The sequence below is a fragment of the Camelus ferus genome, chromosome 34, assembly GCF_009834535.1.
Source record: "Camelus ferus isolate YT-003-E chromosome 34, BCGSAC_Cfer_1.0, whole genome shotgun sequence".
NCBI lineage: Eukaryota > Metazoa > Chordata > Mammalia > Artiodactyla > Camelidae > Camelus > Camelus ferus.
Genome location: NC_045729.1, coordinates 4,031,116 through 4,054,059, shown reverse-complemented (window position 1 = coordinate 4,054,059; position 22,944 = coordinate 4,031,116). Strand labels below are relative to the sequence as shown.

General features: G+C 38.1%; 1 protein-coding gene and 1 long non-coding RNA gene across 5 annotated transcripts in view; one reads left to right on the top strand and one right to left on the bottom strand.

Moving 5' to 3' along the window:
* ARNTL2 (aryl hydrocarbon receptor nuclear translocator like 2) overlaps positions 1-14,234 on the top strand; it is a 57,164-nt gene extending 42,930 nt beyond the window's left edge. For all 3 annotated transcript variants that reach the window (XM_032472861.1, XM_032472860.1, XM_032472862.1), the window contains 8 exons: positions 2,215-2,455; positions 2,946-3,052; positions 3,202-3,352; positions 4,293-4,351; positions 5,562-5,670; positions 8,624-8,702; positions 10,132-10,240; positions 11,302-14,234. In XM_032472861.1, coding sequence (XP_032328752.1) covers positions 2,215-2,455; positions 2,946-3,052; positions 3,202-3,352; positions 4,293-4,351; positions 5,562-5,670; positions 8,624-8,702; positions 10,132-10,240; positions 11,302-11,438 — 992 coding nt within the window. In that variant the 3' untranslated portion in view covers positions 11,439-14,234. The remainder of the gene's footprint in view (positions 1-2,214; positions 2,456-2,945; positions 3,053-3,201; positions 3,353-4,292; positions 4,352-5,561; positions 5,671-8,623; positions 8,703-10,131; positions 10,241-11,301) is intronic.
* The window catches only part of LOC116661254, a 49,991-nt gene extending 28,017 nt beyond the window's left edge, over positions 1-21,974 (bottom strand). Inside the window, exons 1-2 of one of the 2 annotated variants that reach the window (XR_004317073.1) lie at positions 21,822-21,974; positions 11,280-11,452 (exon numbers count right to left, since the gene is read on the bottom strand). This is a non-coding gene — a long non-coding RNA (uncharacterized LOC116661254). The remainder of the gene's footprint in view (positions 1-11,279; positions 11,453-21,821) is intronic. The other variant, XR_004317072.1, reaches the window with a different exon arrangement.
* Positions 21,975-22,944: the final 970 nt, after the last annotated feature.

Below are 22,944 nucleotides of genomic sequence, written 5' to 3'. Positions count from 1 at the left end.
AAAAAATTTTTTTAATCGAGATAACTGGTTTGTAACATTATCTAAGTGTCACGTGTACAACATTCTATTTCTGCTCCTGTACACACTACAGCCTGCTCACCACCAAACAGGGTCCATCCATCACCATGTAGTCGATCTCCTTTACCCATTTTATCCTCCCTTCGCCCCTCTCCCCTCTGGTAACCACCATTCTGTTCTCTGTCTCTGTGTTTGTTTTTGTTTGGTTTGGTTTGCTCATTTTTTGTTTGTTTTTTGCATTCCACGTATCACTGAAATCATATACTGTTTGTCTTTCTCTGTCTGATTTATTTCACTTAGCATAATCCACTCAAGGTCCATCCAAGTTATCCCAAGTGTAAGCCTTTTTATTTTTGATTGCCATCCCGTTTTGTTAACATGAATGAAAACCGTGTATTTACACTTATCCCAGTTTTTAATTCCTTTAAGGTATGTTGGATGTTGGGTGAGGTAAAGGGAGGAGCCTGGCGTAGCTACTCCCAGGTTTCTCATTTAACAACCTGGGTTGATGGTGGTGCCATTAAGCAGGATAGGGAATAAGTGTTAGAGGCTTCGTTTGGGGTTGGGAGAGAGAATGGCTTGTAATTTAAGGCATCTGTGGGCGGTGGAGGGGGTGGGTGATGTCTGTTGGGTGTTGGGTACAAGGTCCTCTGCAGGGTTTCCAGGAGCTTAAACTGTCTTTCCCTGCTTTAATCTCCAGCCACTTCCCCATCGCAGATGGTGCTTCAGCCCCTCTGACTTCTCACTCTGGACTCTGTTTGCATTAGCTGTTCCCTCTGGCTGGAACACCTTTTCATAGCCTCCCCTCCGTCACCCAGGCAACTCCAGTCTGAACACCTTCCATGACAGAGCACTCACTACCATCAAATAGCACCACATCTGTGGTTCAGAAAGGGAGCTCCGTAGCCAGCCCTCTGGATGTAACCCTTGGCTCCACCCTTCCCTGCTCTGGTCTTGGCAGTACCTCTCAGTTTCCTAAGATAATGGGGAAAATATGAGAACCCCTCATAGGACTATTAAGAAGATTAAATGAATTATCCATTTAGAGCACTTAAAACAGAGCGTGGCACACGAAGTGTTCTCTGCACCTTCGCTCTCACTCTCAGTGGCTGTAAGACAGCCCACATCATCCCCCATTAAAATCTTTCTTTTAAAAGATCTGTAATAACAGTCTTCGCAAATAGTGCCGACTTAAAACAACGACGGTTCTGGTCTTTTCTAAATCTTATCAGAAACAACTGTTTTAAATAATTTTTACCAGCTCTCTCCACCTCTTTTAACCTTTCAGTCACTTTTTGTAGGTTACTGTCATCTGTATACTGCCCTTCTTTAATACTGTCGTCGTTTTCTCAGGCATTTCTTGATATTTGAACATACAGATTTCCAATTTTTTATTTTTCTGGTTGGATCCGTTTGATGAGCTTTTTCTTATGAGTTAATTGCTTGGTATTTTTCTAAAAAGTGAAATTTGAGCCAAATTTTATTTTTATACATTTTAGTATAAATTTCTCTAAATATTCTCAGTAGTGTCTCTATAATGTAATAATCATAAATATCTATTAACTGTTATAAGTGCTAACATAAGAAATTTGAGTATATGCATAACTGTCCTTTAAATTTATGTATATAAATGATAATGTACCAAAATTTAAATAAGTTGAAAACAATACTTATGTGGCTAAAAGCAAGGGAGCATGAAATTTTACTTTTTCTAGCATATAAATTAATGTAACTTTAAAAATTGACTTGGAAATAATTAAATAGCTATAGACTTACTTAAATCAAAATTAAAACAGTCATTTTGATGTAGTACATATAGTTTAGTTCTTGAGAAAAATAACCCATTAAGAATAAAGTTGTTAAGTAAATGTGATTGATGATTTTTTTAATTCAATCCTATTCCCCTGTTATATTTAGTGTATTTAAAGAATATTTCAGAGCACAATTAGAAGTATTATAAATGTCAGTGTAACAAATTTAAGAATTTATATATGAAAACGAACATATGTATATATATGCATGACTGGGACATTGTGCTGTACACCAGAAACTAACACATTGTAACTGACTATTCCAATTTAACAAAAAAAGAATTTATTCATAATGATTCAAATGCTTTTTAAAATTTTTGTCTTTTTTTGGTTTTATTGAGATATAATTGACAAATGTTATTTTTTTTTTAAACTTCTGAATTAGATCATAGAAAATTCTATACCATCCACTGCACTGGCTATTTGAGAAGTTGGCCTCCAAATATTGCTGGGATGGAAGAAGAAAGGGAAAATAAGAAAGACAGGAGCAACTCTACCTGCCTCGTTGCCCTTGGCAGGTTACGTCCATGTATTGTCCCACAGAACAGTGGGGAGATTAAAGTGAAACCAACTGAATTTATAACCCGTTTTGCAATGAATGGAAAGTTTGTCTATGTGGACCAAAGGTAAACATTTATGTGCCGTAATGATTAGAATTCAATGAAGTATTTAAGGGTATTAAAGATGTGGCTTAGTAGCACTGCTGGATTTTTTTTTTTTTTTTTTTTTAGGCTTTAGAACAGGAAATAAAGTTTAAATGAAATAAGGATGTGGCTAGATCAGTAAATTTGTTCAAGCCAAATTGTAAAATGGAAATATTTCTTAGCCAATGGTGCAGAAACTGGGCATGGTCTGTGGCCACAGCTTTAGTGGTGAATGGTCGGGATAGCGTATCCTGGGTTGGGTGGGTGGCTTCGAGCAGCCTGGTGCCTGCATGTCCATTCTGCTTTGCAGCTCTAATTGTGGTCCAGGGCAGCCAAAGGGAGCCCCGTGAGACACACGGGTTACTTATCCCCCGGTCTCCTTCCCTGCTGTCCTGACCATGTGTGGACCTACAGTATTCTGAAACAGAATACATTCGCCAATCCTGAACTTGATTTTCAATTTTACAACCAGGGCAACAGCAATTTTAGGATACCTGCCTCAGGAGCTTTTGGGAACTTCTTGTTACGAATATTTTCATCAAGATGACCATAGTAATTTGACTGACAAGCACAAAGCAGGTATGCATTCAATGGGGTCATTTTTGGGGTACTTTTTAATTTTACAGCTTCAGTTCTCAATTTCTCATTCCTATGAAATCTGAACCTTGAATTAATCCTCCAGGGATTGATTTATATAGTTATGCTGATTATTTTCTTTTCTTGTTAAGTTCTACAGAGTAAAGAGAAAATATTTACAGATTCATACAAATTCAGAGCGAAAGATGGCTCTTTCGTAACTTTAAAAAGCCAGTGGTTTAGTTTCACAAATCCTTGGACCAAAGAACTGGAATATATTGTGTCTGTCAACACTTTAGTTTTGTAAGTAATTTTTTATGTTGTTAAGACCTTTGTGTTAATTTCAAACAAGTATCTTTGCTTCCCTCTTCTCATCTTGCTAAACCATTAAGACTGTATGACCCTCTGGCTTTATAACGTGAGTATATATTTTGAGTAGTTCATTCACTGTTCATTGGCATTCATTCTCAGAATTAAGCTAAAAGTTTGCCCCTTTGTAATAAATTCCTTTTAGTTTAAATTAAATTCCATTTTAGTATAAAATGTGTCAGTATATGCATTTATTTGGGCATTGTTTTCCCTCGCCTTGTCCCTCTGAAAAACGATGTGAATGTGACTTTAAACTGTGTATGGTTGGAAGACATTGTTTTGTCCTCTGCATCATTTTTGCATGTCCATCTTCTAAGCCAAGGGACCACATGTACTAATGCAGGAGTGCCTGGCTGAGAGATAAGCAGAAATCCTGCCTGTGCACTGCTTGCCAAGCCCTGATCTATGGCTGTGTCAGCCCGAATGAAGAGCCAGCTTTTCCTGATTTACTTAAGATGCTAACATGGCCCTGTTCTAAGTATCATTTTTCTATGTTTCTCTTTGAAGTTGCTGTAAGTTTTCATCAAACCAATTCTATTTACTTATCTACAATATTTAGAAAAAGAAAAAGAGCCCCCAAATCTTGTACCCCAGTACCTCTGGCAGTATCCTCTATTACCCATCGCAATAATTCTTGTCTTCATACCATTAGTATACAAACTGAGAGTGCGTAACTGTGAGAATGGGTACTTTACAGGGTAATGATGGCATTTGGTGAAAGTCATTACCTTGATCTCTTGTGATGACATTAACAATATGTGTATATAAAACACAAATGGGTCGAGAATGGGTCATTCAAATGCACAGAGCTTAATGTTGCTTTAACAATTTCCTTCACCTATAAAAAGTCACCTATGGTGTTTCTTAATGCTAGGGAACACGGTGAGACTGGAGAAGCATCATTGCATCTTTGCAGCTCTCAGTCATCAGAAGGTAAGCGTAGCTTTGGATGATGGCGACTTATTACTAAGATTGTTATTATTAAGTTACTGTCTTTTTTTGTCTTGGAGAGGGAAGAATTTCAAGGTGAAATCAAAAAGACTTTCAGCGGGTTGAGTGATTCTCCTTGGAATTTAGTTACATTTCTGTTATAATCTTATGTTGTATTGCAATTAGTTGTTCACTCAACTGGCTTGCTGCTAGACTGAGTTCTTGAAGAGTAAGAATGGTTTTACCCATTATCTGTCCCCTGCAGCTAGCGTAGTTCCTTGTACATTAAGGCACTCAAATATCTGTTGGATAAGTTAATAAAAAGCATTAAGGGGGAGTTTTTTGCTTATCTTAGTTTTTCTCCACAGGAATATTTTAATGTATTACTTACATTAAAAAACCCAAAAATGTTAGGAAATATTAAAACTAAAATAGTATTCAGCTATATAAAAGAATGAAATATTGCCATTTGCAGCAACATCAATGGACCTAGAGATTATCATACTAAGTGAAGTGAGTCAGACAGAGCAAGACAAATATCATATGATATCACTTATATGTGGAATCTTAAAAAAACAATACACATGAACTTATTTATAAAACTGACTCACAGACATAGAAAACAAACTATGGTTACCAAATGGGGAAAGGGGTGGGAGGAGGGATAAATTAGGAGTATGGGGTTAACAGATTCACTTTACTATATATAAACTAGATAAACAACAAGGTCCTACGGTACAGCACAGGGAACTATATTCAATATCTTATAATAATCTATAATGAAAGAGAACCTGAAAAAGAATGTGTGTATATATATATACATATGTATATAACTGAATCTCTTTCCTCTATACCTGAAACTAACACAATATTGTAAATCAACTATACTTCAATAACAAAAAAAAAAAAAAGTAGCGTTGCTCTGGCTTTAATGTGGAGTTTAAAGTCAGGAGGAACTGCCTGTACTCAAGGGTCACAGGTCATGATTGAACCCTCAGTGACTTTCCACATATTTGATTCATATCATTCTTCACAAGCATCTAAACCATCATGAGTTATGTTTATAATGTAAACATGAATGTTCCTAATATTTTAGTCTCTTTCTTTCAAAGAAGGAAATAGGAAATATATTTGAATTGAAAGGAAGATATTGACCAAAGTTATATACTTTTTTAAAGTCCTCAATTGAATTTCTCCTTTTGTTATTTTTTAGGGTCCTCTAGGCAGTCTTGTAGTAGCGTGCCCAGCATGTCTACTGGGACAGTCCTTGGTGCTGGTGGTATTGGAACAGACATTGCAAATGAACTCCTGGGCATACAAAGGTGATGTTTTACTGCTGTAAATACTTTAACAAGTAAAATTTTCATTACATTTATGAAACCAATATTGAAAAATCAATAGGTTTCCTATATGCAAACAATAACTAGTTCAATAATATAATGGAAGAGAAAAATCACCTTTACAGTAGCAACTTAGTTTGGAAAGTCCCTTTCTAAACGTCACACAAACTCCAGAGTTCATTAAGGAAAAAAATAAATTTAATTGTATGAAAACTGAAAACTTAAGCAGAACTATAACCATTAAGTTAACAAGGTTAAAAGACAAATAATAAACCACAGAAAGTATATATATTTCACATGATAAAGTGTTGTATTAATTATCTTAATTTATTAAGTTTTATGGCATAAAGTTATTAAATTTTATACTAAATTTTAAGTATTATAACCTTTATATAATTTTATACATATTAAACTTTGTGTAGTTATTAAAGAAGTGGTAAAAATAATTCAATAATAAAAGTTGGAGAGTAGACATGAATAGAAAAAAAGATACGAATGACCAAGAAACTTTAAAAATTGCTCAACCCCACTCACAGTTAAAATTATATATATACAAAATTAAACAGTGAGATACCTTTTTTCTCTTCAGAGACTGTCAAAAATTTGAAAGTTTGGTAATACTGGTGAGACTGAGAGGAAACAGTCCCTCTTAAATGGTCCATGGGAGTATAAATTTAGTGCAAGCTCTTTGGAGGGCAATTTGACAATACCCATCAAAAATATAGGTGTGTAAGGGGGGAGGGTATAGCTCAAGTAGTAGAGTGCATGCTTAGCACACACAAGGTCCTGGGTTTAATCCCCAGTACCCCCTCTAAAAATAAATAAATAAATAAACCTAATTACCTCCCCCCAAAATAAAATAATAATAATAAATTAAAAAAAATATATATATATAGGTGTGTATATCATGAAGTCGGCAACTCCACCCCAGGAGCAAATATTCTTACACAGCCACACAAAGATCCATGAACAAGAGTGTTCTTTGCTACATTGTTTACAGTAGTGATTCAAATATTTAAATACTTATCATAACCATAATTTATCATGGTATATCCATACAATGGAGTACTCTGTAACTTCTAAAAATTAGGTAGCTCTATTCATGCTAATATGGGAAGCGCTTTATATGATTAATAGAAAAAAAGCGCAGAAATAGAAGGAATAATATGTATTATAACCACTTGTATAAAAAAAAAGATGTGTGGATATATGTGAATATGTGTATATTCAGGCCCATAATTGCTCATCTAAAACCCTTTAGATCAGACAGGTTTTGAACTCAGAATTTCTCTAAGAAAGATAGTGTTTTGGAATTCAGTTTTTTAAGAGGTATGTGTAATACCACCAGAGAGCAGTCATATAATGGGCAGCATGCCATGATCAATCAAATCAGTATTTCTGCAGTGAGAAGTATTTACAGTTTAAATGGCAAAGTGTCTGGGAGGAGAGGGGAAGTATGAGTTTGGAGTATATACATTTAACAAGATTAGGAAAGAATATTTATTGAAGCTGTTTGGTGGGTATATGAGATTTCATTATATTATCAACTTTTATATCTGTTTTGAAGTTTTCCATAATAAAAGCTTAAAAATGTATTTCTGGAGTAAATTGTAAATATTTGTACTAAACAGGACAAAGTTTAACAAGGAAATTACGGAGGAAGGTTAGAGTCCAGCTTCCTTTGTCTGCATGTAGATACACAGTTTTCTCACATCACTTCCTGAAAAGACTGCCCATTCCTCCTTTGAATGGTCTTGGCACCATCGTTGAAAATCATTTGACCATACATGCTGGAAAGGCATCGTAAGGAAAGTGGAAATTGAGTCAAACGTAGCAAGCCTGGGTACCATTAGAATGTCCAGGATGCAGTGGGGAGAGCATTTCTATATTGAGGCACCTCTGCCAATGTATGGAGGTGGGTGGTTTCAGCAAACAAGGAGACTCATGGAGAGAAGAGTCAGGTTGCTAAGCAACAGATTTTTAACTCAGTTAAAGGGAGTTTTAACTAAGGCGAAGTCAAGTAGTGGAGGGACTTAAACAGCAAGTTTCTGCCCAGTGGACTAAAACGGAGAAAGCCATATTTCAGAAGATTAATCTGGTAGTGAAGTGCATGGGGGGAGGGGTGGTTTTCATCTTTGAACAAAGGCTAATTGAACAAGCGGTGATTTTAAATGATGAATCACAGAATGAGAAGCCAGCCAAGCTATGTTGACTGCCCTGTGAAAAATCCCCAAGGCTTATCATTCATCCTTTCATCTGTATTTCCTCCCTAATTCATGTCATTCCTCTGTTTTAATTCCTCCCTCTATAGTTTCTTGTCAACTGCCTTCTTGGGAGTAGATAAGGACATAAAGTTACGCTCATGCCATTATGTTTCACATAATTGAGCGTTTAATAATATGTGATGCTGTCAGTTGTAGATCTTAAGCCTTGAAGAGATTTATGATCAAAGCACATGACTGTATTTATGCCTTTATGTGTTTCACTGATTCTGTACTTGGGGATGACCTATCACAGTACCAATACGACACATTTTCCACTTTAAAAAAGGCTGCAGGATGTTAGGAAGTCTTTCTTTACTGCTAGTTCTGCTTTTTGGTGTCACGTATAGGAACTTGATGTGAATGCCTGTTTTGAACTGTGTTGTTATTCCGTTACTTTGCCACGTGCTACATTAAGCCAGGTAGCATGAGCTACTTAAGAGCTTTCACCTCAGAGTTTTATATTTCTATTTACTGTAGAGTGTTTTCAGCACTCCGTAGTCAAAAATAAATCTGGCCCTGAACGAGTCTGTCTGATTATCAAAACTGTCGTAATACTCAGTCTCATTTTGCTCACTGTGGTTTTTATCAGTAGATTATGTATTCAGAGGGGAAATTTTTCTGAACTATGTGTAAGCAGACACATAAAATGTTTTATGTATCACTTTTTGAAGGTTACAGTCTTCGTCATCCCTTGATGATTCAAGTCCAACAGATTTATTGAAAGAGACTCACACTACAGACAGCAAGAATGTAAGTGCAATTGTAAGTGATAACATTCATGAAATAAATGAGCAATGAAATTTCCTGCTTGCTGATGATTTCTTTTGAGAACCAAAGCCATCCTATAAAAAATGAACTCTTTCTAGATAACTCATAGTTTTTAAGAGGCAATGTAGAATGGTGGTTAAGAGTCTGTGGGTCCAAGTTGTGATTCAGACACTTACTACCGGGTCCCTTCCTACATGTTATTTAAACTCTGTGCCTCAGTTTCCTCATCTGTAAAGAATGAATTAATAAGAGCCCCAGTCTCTTGGAGGGGTGTATGAATTCAGTGATGTAATACGCAAAGAAACAAAAACTTTAACAGTGCCTGGTACACAACATGTGCTCAATAAATGGCAGTTAATATTGTGTGTTATTTTAATAGATTCCAATTCAGTGAATTAACTGTATTCCTTATGGTCTCAGAAAAAAGTTGAAATAATATAAGCTACAAATTAAGTATTACCTACTACTTAATTCAATTAAACAAATACGAGCTATTTGAAGTGCATTGTTGCATACACAAAAATGACTAACCATAGTGCTGAGTATCTGAAAGGTTCACATGCAGTGTAATTCTGATGTATCCCAGACAACTAAAACCTCTAAAGTAGATATATAAACTAAGTGGTATAATAATATAGGAGAAAAGAGACATTAAATCTGACCAGGGACAAAAGGAACTTGAAAGTATCTGTTTATACTCATATAGACCTTTGACCTAGTATTTTCAAGTTTTACTCATACATTTAGCAAATGTTTATTGGGTACCCATTTTGTGCCAGACAACCTGCTAGAAACAGGGATTTAAGTCCTTGTAATGCACAAAAATCTCCAAGTAGTGTATGTTACTTAGACATTCTCTGGTGAAGTTCAACAACTTAATAAGACAATATAGGTAAATGATTTCTTCGTTTGATAGGCTGCATTGAACATTAAATTTGTTTTGTGTGTAAGAGTGTGATGACTTTTTGGTGAGAGTCTCTGATTTAATCCATTCCCTTCTCCAAAGCAGTATTTCATATTGTTAGTTTCATGTGAGATACAGTTTTACCATCATTAAAAAAAAAAAATGAAATAGCTTTTCTTCTTAATCCAAAACTTCTCCTTATATATGTAACTCAGTTACGGCTGTGAATAATGTGGGGGCTTCGGAGTCAGGGAGACTTGGGTTAGAATCTGTAGCCCCAACACTTTGGGCAAGAGGATAGCCTCTTTAGGCCTCAGAATCCTGACCTCACAACATCTGTGACATGAAACGAAATGATGCTTGTGGAGTGCTTAGCACAGGGCACACAGTGCAGGCTGCCGTGCTGTTGACAGCCATGGTGGCAGGGCCACATCTGAAAACTGCTACGAGATCTTTGTTTCCCCTAATATAGTAGGAAACTTACTGTTTATTATTCTGCCTGTTCAGATGTCAAGTAAGGAGCTGATTACACTAAGTCCTTCTGAAATAGGGGAGCTAGAGGCCGCAAAGCAAAACCAGAGTGCTGTTGCTACCCACAGTCAGGAACCACTCCTTGGTAAGTTTTCTTTGACAACTGCCCGCCATTTTGGTTTTCCAAAAACTCTTTGTTAATCACTGCATTTTGAGGTACAGAAGATTTCTAGAAATGCAGATAGTTTTAGAACGAACATTTTCCCATCCTAAATACAGTGATCTTAGTGTTTTAAGTATTATGTTACTTGGACCTGTCACTGAAAATTTGATCATCAACTGCATCAGTTATGGGTATTATTAAAACACACAATTTAAATAAAACTAAAGCTCTCCTGTCCAGGGAAACTTGTCCATTCTCAAAAAATTTTAAATATGCCAAGTCCTGAGAAGTTTATGATGTAATAATTATTCATGTTAACTCATTTATGCAAAGTCCAAATCAAGTAAATTGAAATGACACAATTTTATACCCCCCATAACTGACTCTGATCTACTGAAAATGTATGTTAAAGGAATCAAGGGACTTGAAGGAACATGGTGATCACTTCACACAGAGCCATGTATTAATCACCTCAAATTCTGTTGTGCTTTACAGCTACCTAGAAAACCTCAGTTAATCTGTAGCTGTGTTTTAATCTTTAATTTCTAGAACCTCTTCCTTGTCTCTGATTTAAATCTCCTTTCCATGGTTTCTCCTTATTTCCTTTTTCAATCAAACACCTGGGGACTCCCCTTTTGTAGAATCTTTTGGATTTTGGGAAGATGATGGGATTAAACAAACAATACTTTCACAAGGCAGATGAAAATAAAATTTCTCCTTCCAGGCTCTATATATACACACGTAAGTAAACCCCAGCCCCCAGCTTCCAGCTGTCTGGGAGTCTGTACCTTTTAGGGCTGTTAGAAGACTCGTAGACTAGGTCACTTACGTTCATCAAACGAGTTAAGTGCAATTTATCTGACAGCAGGTTGGTATAAAAATAGGCGATCCATTTAAAAACTATCTCAAGCTACTGCAATTTAAGACGTACATTTTGCCTTCAATAATACATTGTATGGTTTCCTAGCCTTGCTTTGCCATTTTTGGGGATACTCATTTTCGAAACTCCAAGTGTACTTACATGGGCCTGTTGAATTCAATAGGAGAAGGTGCCCCACTGGATTTTGATGCCCTCTGTGACCATGACGATACAGCCATGGCTGCCTTCATGAATTACTTGGAAGCAGAGGGGGGCCTGGGCGACCCTGGGGACTTCAGTGACATCCACTGGACACTCTAGCACTTGATTTAACTCTAAAAATGAGAAACATTTTAAAGCATTTCATTTACAAAAGACTGTATATTCTTCCGTACTGTATTGATACTGTTTTCATCTCTTATTCCTATTCATGGTCTACCATTTTTATAGCTTTGCACCTGTCTTTCCCAGGGGTCTGGGGAAATGTGATGTTTCCCTTCAAATTCTCAGAATTTTCTATAAACCACCCTACTCATTGAAGTGGCTTAAAACCCACTAGTGGCTATATTTTTGCTAAAATATTTCTAACCAAGAATATCACATGTATCTCGTTTTGGCATTTCTTTATTTTTTTTTGAGCAGTTGTTTAGAGTTGGGGGAATTTAATGGACTGACAATTTCCTTGTGTCTAAGATTCATTTATAATTTACTTATAAGAGAAGATTGTGTAATTTGGAACACTTCCATTCCTTGTATATTTCCTTAATTGAGGCTTATGCTTATCGGCCTTCAGGAAATGGTAAGTACTTGAATATTTAAAGGGACAGTGCAGTGTGTAGTGGAAATGACAAAAAGTACTGTGCTCAGTCTTTGCAGACTTGGGCAAACACAGAGCCAGGATAGTTATGCTCAGTTGAGCACTCTGAGATGGATTTTAAGTGAGATGATTTCTTATCTAAAAACAAAACAAAACAAATCAAAAAAAGGCTGAGAGAGTTTCAACTTTGCTTACAGAAAAGGACAGATCATGGGCCCTAGATCTTGGTGATTAACCTTTGTATATAAAATATACTCTTCATATAGCCACTCAAGATTTTTATCAGAGACGAACAGGTTTTTGATGCTGAAAATGGATTAATCGTAGAGGAGGAAACAGGTCCAGGCAGCTTTAAATGCCTTGTGCAACGTCACAATTAAGTTCATATGTCTTTGAATGTTTAATGTGCATAACCCAGTTTCTTACTGCACATTTGGGAAAGCAGTAGTCTCACTGGTTAAATGATTAGTTAACTGGCCTAGAAACTAGTTGTTGGCTCTCTATATTATTAGGCAATTACATTTACCATTTATATAATTCCCTTTGGTTACAGGCAGTAGTAAGTACATTGTTAAAAACCATGAGGCAGTGAGAAAGAATTTAAAAGCCGATTTTCTAGCTGTAATTAAAAATAGAGAGCACTTTTTAAACCAGTAATTAATCCAGAGGTGGCTCACATTGAGTGTAAGAATTAAGAACATTTAAAATGCTGTATGTATATCTACCCTCTTGAAGATCATACTTCCATGATGCCTGTGTTTTTATGGCTCTTCCTTGTTGACCAAGTGTGTTCCCATATATTCAGTTTTGTGCCCCACCAGTAAAAATAAGTGGGAAAAGTCTGAGGCTCGGATGCAGGGATCAAACCCAGTTTTCCTTTTCAGTATGTGCCTTCCCAGCAGATTTCCCTCAGAGCCCGTCACCAAAACAGAGCATGCTTTCGACCTTGCATACTTCCTAAGTATAAGTAATAGATTAGACCGTTCCGATGGGTTGATGGCAAACACAGTAACAGGCAACAACCAAAAGCAAACATCCCTTCACGCGTGACAATCGCAGTGGCCGTGTGGGCAAGGGTGTCCTGGCCTGCTGTCTTGAGCTGACAGAATGTTCCAGCAACACCAGAGGGGCAGCACCACTCCTGGTTCTGACAGTCACTTGAGGACTTGAGAGACACCCAGGTTTAGAATAAACCAAAGGAACCCCACAAAATGGGGGAGGTTGATCTGTGGCAGCCTGAGTATGATGGTTAAGTCTGATGAAGCTTAAATGATCACATTTGTTCTCTTAAGTCAGGCAGGGGCGTCTGCCTACAAATGTAACATGTTAGGGGTCTGAACCATTGCTGGCTGGACTTGTCCTTCAGAGTTGGCCTCAGACAGTGGTAGCAGGATAGGTCACTGTGGCCACATGACCTCCAAAGCAGGTGGGGCAAACCCTCATGACGCAAGGGTCTGAGAGGCAGAGTTTCTGGAATCTGGCCATTGCAGTTTGCTTAGTAGCAACTCTCTCTTTGCAAGAGGAGGGGTTATTGCATAGACCTGTGGGTGGAAAGCCAGTTGAATGCTTTGATCCTTTGGTAGCCCACTCTGATATTTATCTCCATGCCCTGGACCCAGAATCCAATCCATACATGGTATGATACTGTAGCTCTAAGTTTAGTGCTTTCTTCAAAAATGCATTCTATTTACATATGATTGCTATCAGGAGTGACATATTTTCATGGTTTACACTCTATTCCTTTTTTCCCTACCAATTAATTTCTTGCACTCTGATGAAAAATATCTGCAAATTTAATGAAACTATCATAAAAAGAATACTCTCTTTTTTTGTTTTTAATTCTAAGAATTACCTGCAGTCATGTAGTGGAGTGGGAGGAGTGCCTGGTATCAGGAAGAATGCCCGCTCAACCTACATTTAGCTGTGTGACCCCAAGCAAGCCGTTTAAAGTCTCTGTACCTCAGTTTCCTTATCTGTAAAAAGAAGTTTCATCTCAGTTTACTTCCGGTTCCGATTCTGGGGTTCTAATCCACAGGACTCGAGCGTTAGTCAGAACAGCTAGAAATGTGCTGTTCATATGATAGCCACTGGCCATGTGTGGCAACCGAGCCCTTGAAACGTGGCTGGTACATATTGAGGTGTGCTGTGAATGTAAAATACATACCAGATTTCAAAGACTTCATATAGAAAAAAGGAATTCAAAACCTCACATTAATAACCTGTATGGATGACACGTTCAAATAGTATTTTGGATATCCTGAATTAAACATTAAAGTTATTTTATTTTTTCACTCTTCTAATGTGGCTACCAGAAAGTTTTAAGTTACACATGTGGCACACATGACATTTCTGTTCTACTGCCCAGCTCTTGAACATTTTATTACGTGGACATTATTTAAGTAAACCAAACATTATACCATAAGTATGATATGTACCTTTAAATATTATGGTTTAAAGGACATTTATTGACCCTTGATTCAGATAACAATTAACTTCTATCAATGGATCAAATTTAAAACTTTTTTGAAATTAGTAAACTTGAAAGTGTTAGATATTTTATTAGCCTGAAGTCAAATAAAACTTGAGGTATATGTTGACACATTATTGTAGTCACTAAATTTGGAAATCTGTTGATAAACAGGGAGATACAGAGCAGACTTGTGGTAAATACATGGAATTAAAAGGATGTGTCTGATTACAGTGTCACAACGGGAAAAGGCTGTCTTCACTGGTTGTCATAATCTTTGAGGAATCTCTGTGGAGTCTAGGGCACAGGTGTATGAAACAGGCATTCTCTAGGTCTTGGACCACGTTTAGAGGGTCCATTTCAGATCTTGCTCTAAAGAGGAATCTACCCCTCAAGTAGGTCACTGTTGGGCTCTGGAATTAGAGACTCAGATTTGCCAAGCACAGTATTGTGGGCACAAGTTGGGCTGACATCTAGAATTATCAGAAGCCATAAAGAAAACCTGCTGGTAGCCGCTAGGTGTCACTGTCCCATTCTTATGGGGCCTTGTTTGCATTAGATTAATTTTTCCAAGTTCCATGGGGCCTAGGAGAGGCATTTATGACTTTTGTGCCTATAAGTCTGCCTCTGTTTCGTAAGAAATGCTTTTTAAGAAAAATCTTAGCGGATCCTTTCCACATAAAATCAGAATTCTGAACTGGAGACATTTCAACTTGTGGCTCCAATAAAAACTGTCTTTAGAAAGAAAACCCATCCAACCTGGAAGATGCTTTCTGAGCTCATCTGAGACGTTATGGTGTATGTGTCATTGCTCACACTATCCTGAGTTTAGATCTGTCTTTTATACAATTTTTAGCTCTTTTCCATTTCACTTGCTCTTGCCTGTATGTGGGTATTTTTTAAAATTTGTGGTAAATAAAAAGAGTGAAATTAAACTATATTTTATAATAATACTAGTTTGGAGTTTTTATTTTATGTATTAAACTTCCTCCAAAAAAAAAGTGTGTCCTTTATTACTTTCTAAAGTAGAAACACAGACTAGAAGATCCAGTCCTGAGACCACTGGGAAGGGCGGTATACATTACTATACATGTGCTTGGGTGTGTTTATCAGGCTGTGCTGACTGCAGTAACAACCTGAAAGTATCATGGCTTAACCCGAGAAAGGTTTCCTTCTGCCCATATCACATCCGGTGTCATTAGCAGGGTCCGTCTCTCTGACTTGACTCCTCCCCGCTCCCTGCCTCTCCCTCTTTCCATTTCTCCGCTTTGCTTTTCCTGTAAGTGGGTTTCATCCTCTAGTGGACCTTCTTCCTCACACTGATGCTCAGAAGCTCCAAGCACATACTGTTCTTATACTCGGCAATTACAACAGAAAGAGTGCGTCTCTGTCTCCAGGTAATTCACAAAAATGTCCATTGATGAAGCCCCCATTTCTGCTTGGTTCCCATGAACTTTTCTGTGGTCAACAGGCTGGAAAGTTTTTTTATGTGTTTACGTAGATATAATTTTGATGAGCATTTATTAAATTGGTCCTTTTCCAGAGACTATAGGAAGTAAATCAAGTCATTAAAAATTGTATCAGCAGTTGCTGTGAATATTCAAGGTTGCGAAACATCTTAAGGCTTTATGTTTTTCACTCTCAGATATGTGCGCTCACAAAAATGCTTGTTATAAAGAACTGAATCTTACCTTTCTCTAGCAGAGTAACACTATATGGTACTGAAATCTTATAAAGACCTGATTTCTTAAACATAGTTTAACATGGAAATAGAATTCATCAAAAATAAATGTGAAAATCCACAATGGTTCTCAGTGTGTGGTCCTGGGATGAGTATTGCCAGCATCACTCGGTCAGGTGCACCTCGTCAGAATGCACATTCTTGGGCCCCACCTCGGGCCTACTGATTTAGAAATTCTGGAAATGAGGCCCCAGGAATCTGTGTTTTACCAAGTTTTCCCAAGTAATTCTGATACATTCTAAGGTTGGAGAATTATTACTCTAGTTTGCATCTGCTATTAGCTTGCTTTATCTTACCTAGGCTCACTGAGGCTTCTCATTCTGTGTGATCTTGCTAATAATGGAATTTCCCCACAGTTGAGGAGTGGAATACAGAGGCTGTTTTTCAAATATAACATCTAATGAGCAATCAGAAGTGACCCTCTGTGGCAAAACAGAATACAGAAGTTATCTCTGTATTTTTAGAACAAAAAAAGATTTGCTAGTGTTTTCAGGAAAACAAATCAGCTATAAAAGATCCATTCTCTCGTCACTAGATTTAGATGATTGGTCTATAAATAACAAATAGAAGGGAAAATTACAGGGTAAGACTATGGTATAGCTATGAAACTGACCAGTATCTGTGGCAGTTTAAAAACAAAATAGTGTAGCTATTCCCCAGCTATGAAAACAATCCAGACCCCCATAAATAGAGGATATTTTACATCGCGTAGGCTGCCTCCAAGCCAAATAAGAGGGCATCTTTGCTCTAGGGACTGAAGGGACATCCCACCCACGGGGCAGATCCAGTGGTTGGGCCTCTGTAGGAGGCTGTCTGCTATACAGAAGTGGCATTTGGTACCAGGCCATGGTGGGTGGCCTCTAGTCAACGCCACCACCTTCTACGGGGTTCCTGAAATCCACCTGCCCTCTCGTAGACCTTCATATTCACCTTCATAGCAGTGTGAACTGTGCTGAAAAACTGGGTTCCCTAGCCAGGCATTGAAAAAACAATCCTGGATAATGATTCCATTTGGGGAGACACTTCATAGTTTTCAGATTATAGTGATAATCTGTCTGGGGGCAGAGTTTCTGCACCTTGTCACTATTCACATCTTTGGCTGGGTAATTCTTTGTTATGAGAGGTTATACTATATACTGTGAGATGCTCAGTAGCACCCCTGGCCTTTACCCACTAGCTGCCAGTAGGAGGCCCCATGGTGACAACCAAAAATGTCTCCAGGCATTGTCAAATGTCTTCTGGAGAAGAGGGTGCAAAATCCCCCTCCTCTCCTCCAAGTTGAGAGCCACTGTTCGAGAGAGAGAGCTTCCTCTTTTTGGTACAGGGAGGTAGAAAAAAAAATCACCCTTCCTATTCCTTACTTTCATTAAAACCACGACTCCTTTGATCCCTCTCATTTTTCCTTGTTTATCCCCTCCCCTCAGCCACCCCCCTCTTCTCCCCCAAAACACAGTCTTTACTTCCTTCCGTACCTGGACTGGTGCTCGAAGGCTACTCTTTGTCAATGCTCAGCGCCCTCGCCCCATTGTTCTTCAGCCTCACTGAACTCCAGAAAATTCCAGGTATGGATCAAACATTTACCAATTACCGAAATGGCCATATCTATGAATAATTAGTCTAATGTAAATGGACTAAATTATCTAAAAGACAGAGTGGCTGAATGGATTTAAAAAAAAGACTCACTATATGTTGCCTACAAGAAACACACTTGGCCTTTAAGGCCACTATGAACTCATCTACAAAACAGAAACAGACTCAGAGACTTAGCAGACAATCTTATGGTTACCAGGGAAAGTGGGTGGGAGGGGATAAATTTGGGAGTTTGAGATTTACCATTATGTATAAAAATAGATTAAAAAGTAGTTTCTTGTGTATAGTACAGGGAACTATGCTCAGTATCTTGTAATAACCTTTAATGGAAAAATATGAAAACAAATACATGTATGTATATGCAAGACTGGGACACTGTGCTGTACACCAGAGATTGACACATTGTAATTGACTGTACTTCAATTAAAAAAAATGTTCATACTACCCAAAACAATCTTCAGATTAAATACAATCTCTATCAAAACTCCAATGGCATCTTTCACAGACATAGAAAAGATGATCCTAAAATTTGTATGGAGCCACAAAAGAATCTGAGCAGCCAAGATAATCTAGAGAGGAAAAACGCTCTAGGCATCACACTTTCTGATTTCAAATTATATTACAAATCTACAGTATAGGACCATCACCACAGTATAGGACTGGCATAAAAACAGACACATGGATCAATGGAACAAAATAGAGAAACCAGAAATAAACCTATACATGGTCAATTAATTTTTGACAAAGAAGAATATACAAGGCGAAAGGAGAGTCCCTTCAGTAAATTGTGTTGGGAATAGTCAACAGCCACATTCAAAAGAATGAAACTGAATCCCTACCTTACACCATACACAACAGTCAGCTCAAAATGAATTAAACACTTGAATGTAAGGCCTGAAACCATAAAACTCTTGGAAGAAAACAGAGGGTAAGCTCCTTGACATCAGTCTTTGCAATGAGTTGTTGGATTTGGCACTGAAAAGTAAAGGCAACTAAAGCAAAATAAACAAGTGGGACCACATCAAACTAAAAAACAAACAAACAAATAAACAAACAAACAAAAAACAAAAAACACTTTTGTACAGCAAAGGAAACCATCAACAAAATGAAAAGGCAGCCTACAGAATGAGGTAAAACATTTGCAAATTATATATCTAATAATATACTAGGAACTCATAGAACTCAACAGCAAAAAACCAAACAAACCAATTTTTTTTTAAATGGGCAAAGGACCTGAATAGATATTTTTCCAGAGAAGACATACAAATAACCAACAAAAATATGAAAAGATGCTCAACATCACTAATTATCAAGGAAATGCAAATCAAAACCACAATGACATTATCAGTTCACATTTGTCAGAACGGCTATCATCAGACAAGAGATAACAAGTGTTGGTGAGGATGTGGAGAAAAGGGAGCTGTTGTACACTGCTGGTTGGGAAGGTGAATTGGTACAGCCAATTGGAAAACAGTATGGCGGGTCCTTGAAATAATTAAAAATAGAACTATCATGTGATCCAGCGATCCCATTTCCAAGTATTCTATGATCAAAGGAAAAGACATTAGTATCTCAAAGTGTTATCTGCACCCCCACATTCACTGCAGCATTATTCACAGTAGCCAAGATATGGAAACAAATAATGTGTGTCCATTGACAAAATGAATAGAGAAAATATGGTATATGAAATATTCAACCATTAAAAAAGAAGAAAATCCTGCGATTTGTGGTGAGGCATTGAACTTGGCGGACATTATGCTTAGTGATAAGCCAGACCCAAAAAGACAAATGCTGAAGGATTCCACACATACGCAGAATCTACAAAGTAGAGCTCAGAGTAACAGAGAGTGGAATGGTCATTACCAGGGGCAGAGGTGTGGGAGAAAAGGGGAGATGTTGGTCAAAGGGTACAAACTTCAGTTCGAAGATGAATACATTCTGGAGACCTAATATACAGCATGGTGACTATAGTTAATAACATAGTGTATCCTTGAAATCTGCTAAGAGAGTAGATTTCAAGTGTTCTCAAAACACACATAAAAATGATAGCTCTGTGATGATGAATGTTCATTAGCTTGATTATGGTAATCATTTCACAGTGTATACATATATCAAATCACACTGTACACCTTAAATATATACAATTTTTGTCAATCATATAACCATAAAACTAGAAGGAATTATTGTAAATACACTTAAAAAACCACATAGGGAGACACTTTAAAATGATATATGTATAACAAACATTTTGTTTTAACCTAAAAAGTATGCCTGCATTTGTTAATATTCTGAGTTAGGACCAAGGCATTTTTGAGGGGGTACGTTAATTGGAGTTCTGCAGAAACCATGCCAATGTTTTATCATTTGTGTTGTCTAATTTCACTGAATTTCTTTAGGTAAAGCAGTATGAGTGCAAAATGCTACTAGGGTTTTTATTTTTGTTTTTGTTTTTAATCCAAACATTTACAGTTACCTTACCCACAACTATTTTAACAAAGAACAACAACAACAACAAAAAACAGAGCAACTTACTGTTTTAAGATTTTTTCCAAAGCTTGGCTTTTATAAAAACATAAAACAACCATTTTTTTTTTCATAAAAACAACCATTTTATTTTAAACTTTTATTCCATCCGTTTGCAGTGTCCAGTATGCTGAGTACAACTGCCATGAACAGGTCACAAAAGGAAGAGAGTTTGCCGAGGGTCTGTGCACAGAGCTCCTGCCACACTCTCCTTCCCCCGAGCCCACCCGCGGGCACAGCCATCCCTCCACCCCCCTTCCCGTCTGAACAGAAAAGGGCTCCCCTCTTTGTGTAAAGAAGCCCTTCCCCCGGGCTCTGCATCTAGTCTCCCAATAACCTCAGGAACCTCAGTCTGTCTCCTCTTTGGTCTTCAACATTTCCCTCTTTTCAACATTACCTCCTTCCCTTCAGCATGTAAACCCACTCTACTGACTGTTACTAACAATCATCCTTAGACTCGTATCTCATCAGGGTCACCAGCGACCTCCTTGCCGTCTCTAGCATTTCCTTCTTTGTAGTATCCATCATTGCAGAATCCTGCATCCCCTTCTCAAATCTGCCTTCCTGAGTTCCTGTGACATCTCGATCCTGGCCTCACTCAATTCTCAGGCTATTCAAACGTGCTGTTCAAATGTCAGAATTCCTTCAGGCCTCGTCCGAGGCTTTTTCTATGTGGCCTATTTTCTGTCATCTCAGCCACAACCAGAGCTTCCCTATCACCTAATTGCTTAGGATTCCCAGATCTATGATTCTATCCTGATCTTTCTCCTGAGCTCCAGATCTGTATCTCTGACAGCCTGCTGGTTACGACTCCTTATAAGCTCCAGAGAGACCTTAATCTCAGCATGTCCGCAATGTAACTCATCACTTTGCCCTTCCTCCTCAATCAGCTTTTCCTCAGGGTCCCTTATGTTCCTGTAGGGCACAAAGACTACTCAGTTTCCAAGCCAGACACCTGTAAGGCATCACCAACTCATCACACCCCTCACCTGATACATCTGATCAACCACATCATCCATTTGATGAATGAATATTTATTCATCTATCTGTATTAATTTTTTATAGGTTAGAGTTTCCAGTTTGCAAACAAAAAATACAGGATACCCACTTACATTTTAATTTCAGACAAACAATGTATTATTTTTTACTGTAAGTATAATCCATGCACTATTAGGTGCATACTTATAGTAAAAAATTATTTGCTGTGTATCTGAAATTCACATTTAACTGAGCATCCTGTATTTTATCTGGCAACGCCATTATACAGTCTTTCAATTCCAGTTACTCAGACCACTGTGTTAGTTTAGAGTACTGAAAAATGAAACAGAAGTCACAGTCGCAAAACTGATCACTCACAACACAAGCTATCTGAACTCCGTTAGCTACAGCTAAAACTTGTCCAGACCCACGTGTTCCAAGAAAAGAGCACAATGTGTTTTAACAGTAACTCCACAGGGACTTATGTGTCTCAACAAAAACTGCTTACTGTTCCAGAAATGTCTTAGCACAGGCTGCCATAACAAAATACCATAGATCGGGTGGTTTAAACAACAGAAATTTGCTTACTTCACCATTCCAGAGGCTGGGAAGTCCAGGATGGAGATGCTGGCGTGGTCGGTTCCTGGTGAGAGTGCTCTTTTGGCCTGTGGCTGCTTTCTCTCTCTGTCCTCATATGTGGTGGGAAGAGAGAGGGAGAGAGAAGATGAGAGCTCTCGACAGCTTTTCTTATAAGGGCACTGACTCATCATGAGGGCCCCACCCCCACAACGTCATCTGAACCTAATTACCTCCCAAAGGCTCCATCTCCAAACACCATCGCACTGAGGCGGGGTGGGGGGACTTCAACATGGATTTTAGGGGGACATAATTCAGTCCACAACACGGAAACTTACCTAGGTTATACATCAGTCCAGTCTCTGCCCAAATACCACTTAAAAACTTCCGCACAGAAACTACCCCATGATCAACCAGCATCCTAAACTCCCTGCTTTGAGACACCACTGGGACTCTGTCAGGATGATGTTCTCCATTGCTCAACAAAGTTAAAAAATCTTGATGTGGGGACCAACAGCACTATCATCTCTCTGCTTCCTAACTGGTAAAGCAGACTCTCTCTCTCTTCCCTACCTTTTTCCTTCTACAGTCGTTCTCAAACATCAGCTGCCTCAGAGTCACCTGGGGGCTGCTTGTTAAAACCCAGACAGCTGGGCCCACCCTCAGAGTCCCTGATTCAGTAAATCTGGACTGAGGCCTGGGAATGTGCATATCTGACAAGGTCCTAGGTGCTGCAGCTGCTGTTGGTCCAAGGGCCACACTTTGAGAAGCTCTCCCTAGAGATGCTCTTTAACTGGCTGGCGTAGGGGGTGAGCAGTGGTGTTTTTCAAAGCTCCCCAGGTGATTCTAACATGCAACCGTGAAAAGTCTGTTCTAATGCATTTTCTACACTACAGCCAGCATGCTTTTTGGAAAGCCCAAATCCAAGAAAGGAATACATCAGCTGAAAACATGGAAAGGCATCTCACTGACCTCTGGGTTAGACAAAGCTCCTTACCATGTCTTACAGGTCAGCTGCCAGCTGACTCTCTGCTGTCACCTCCAGCCCCAGGGCAGGCTCCTTCACTACCTCATGCTCCCTTTTTCTGTCTCACTGTTTGAACTGGTCATCTCATCATCTCTCACTCTTGGACAT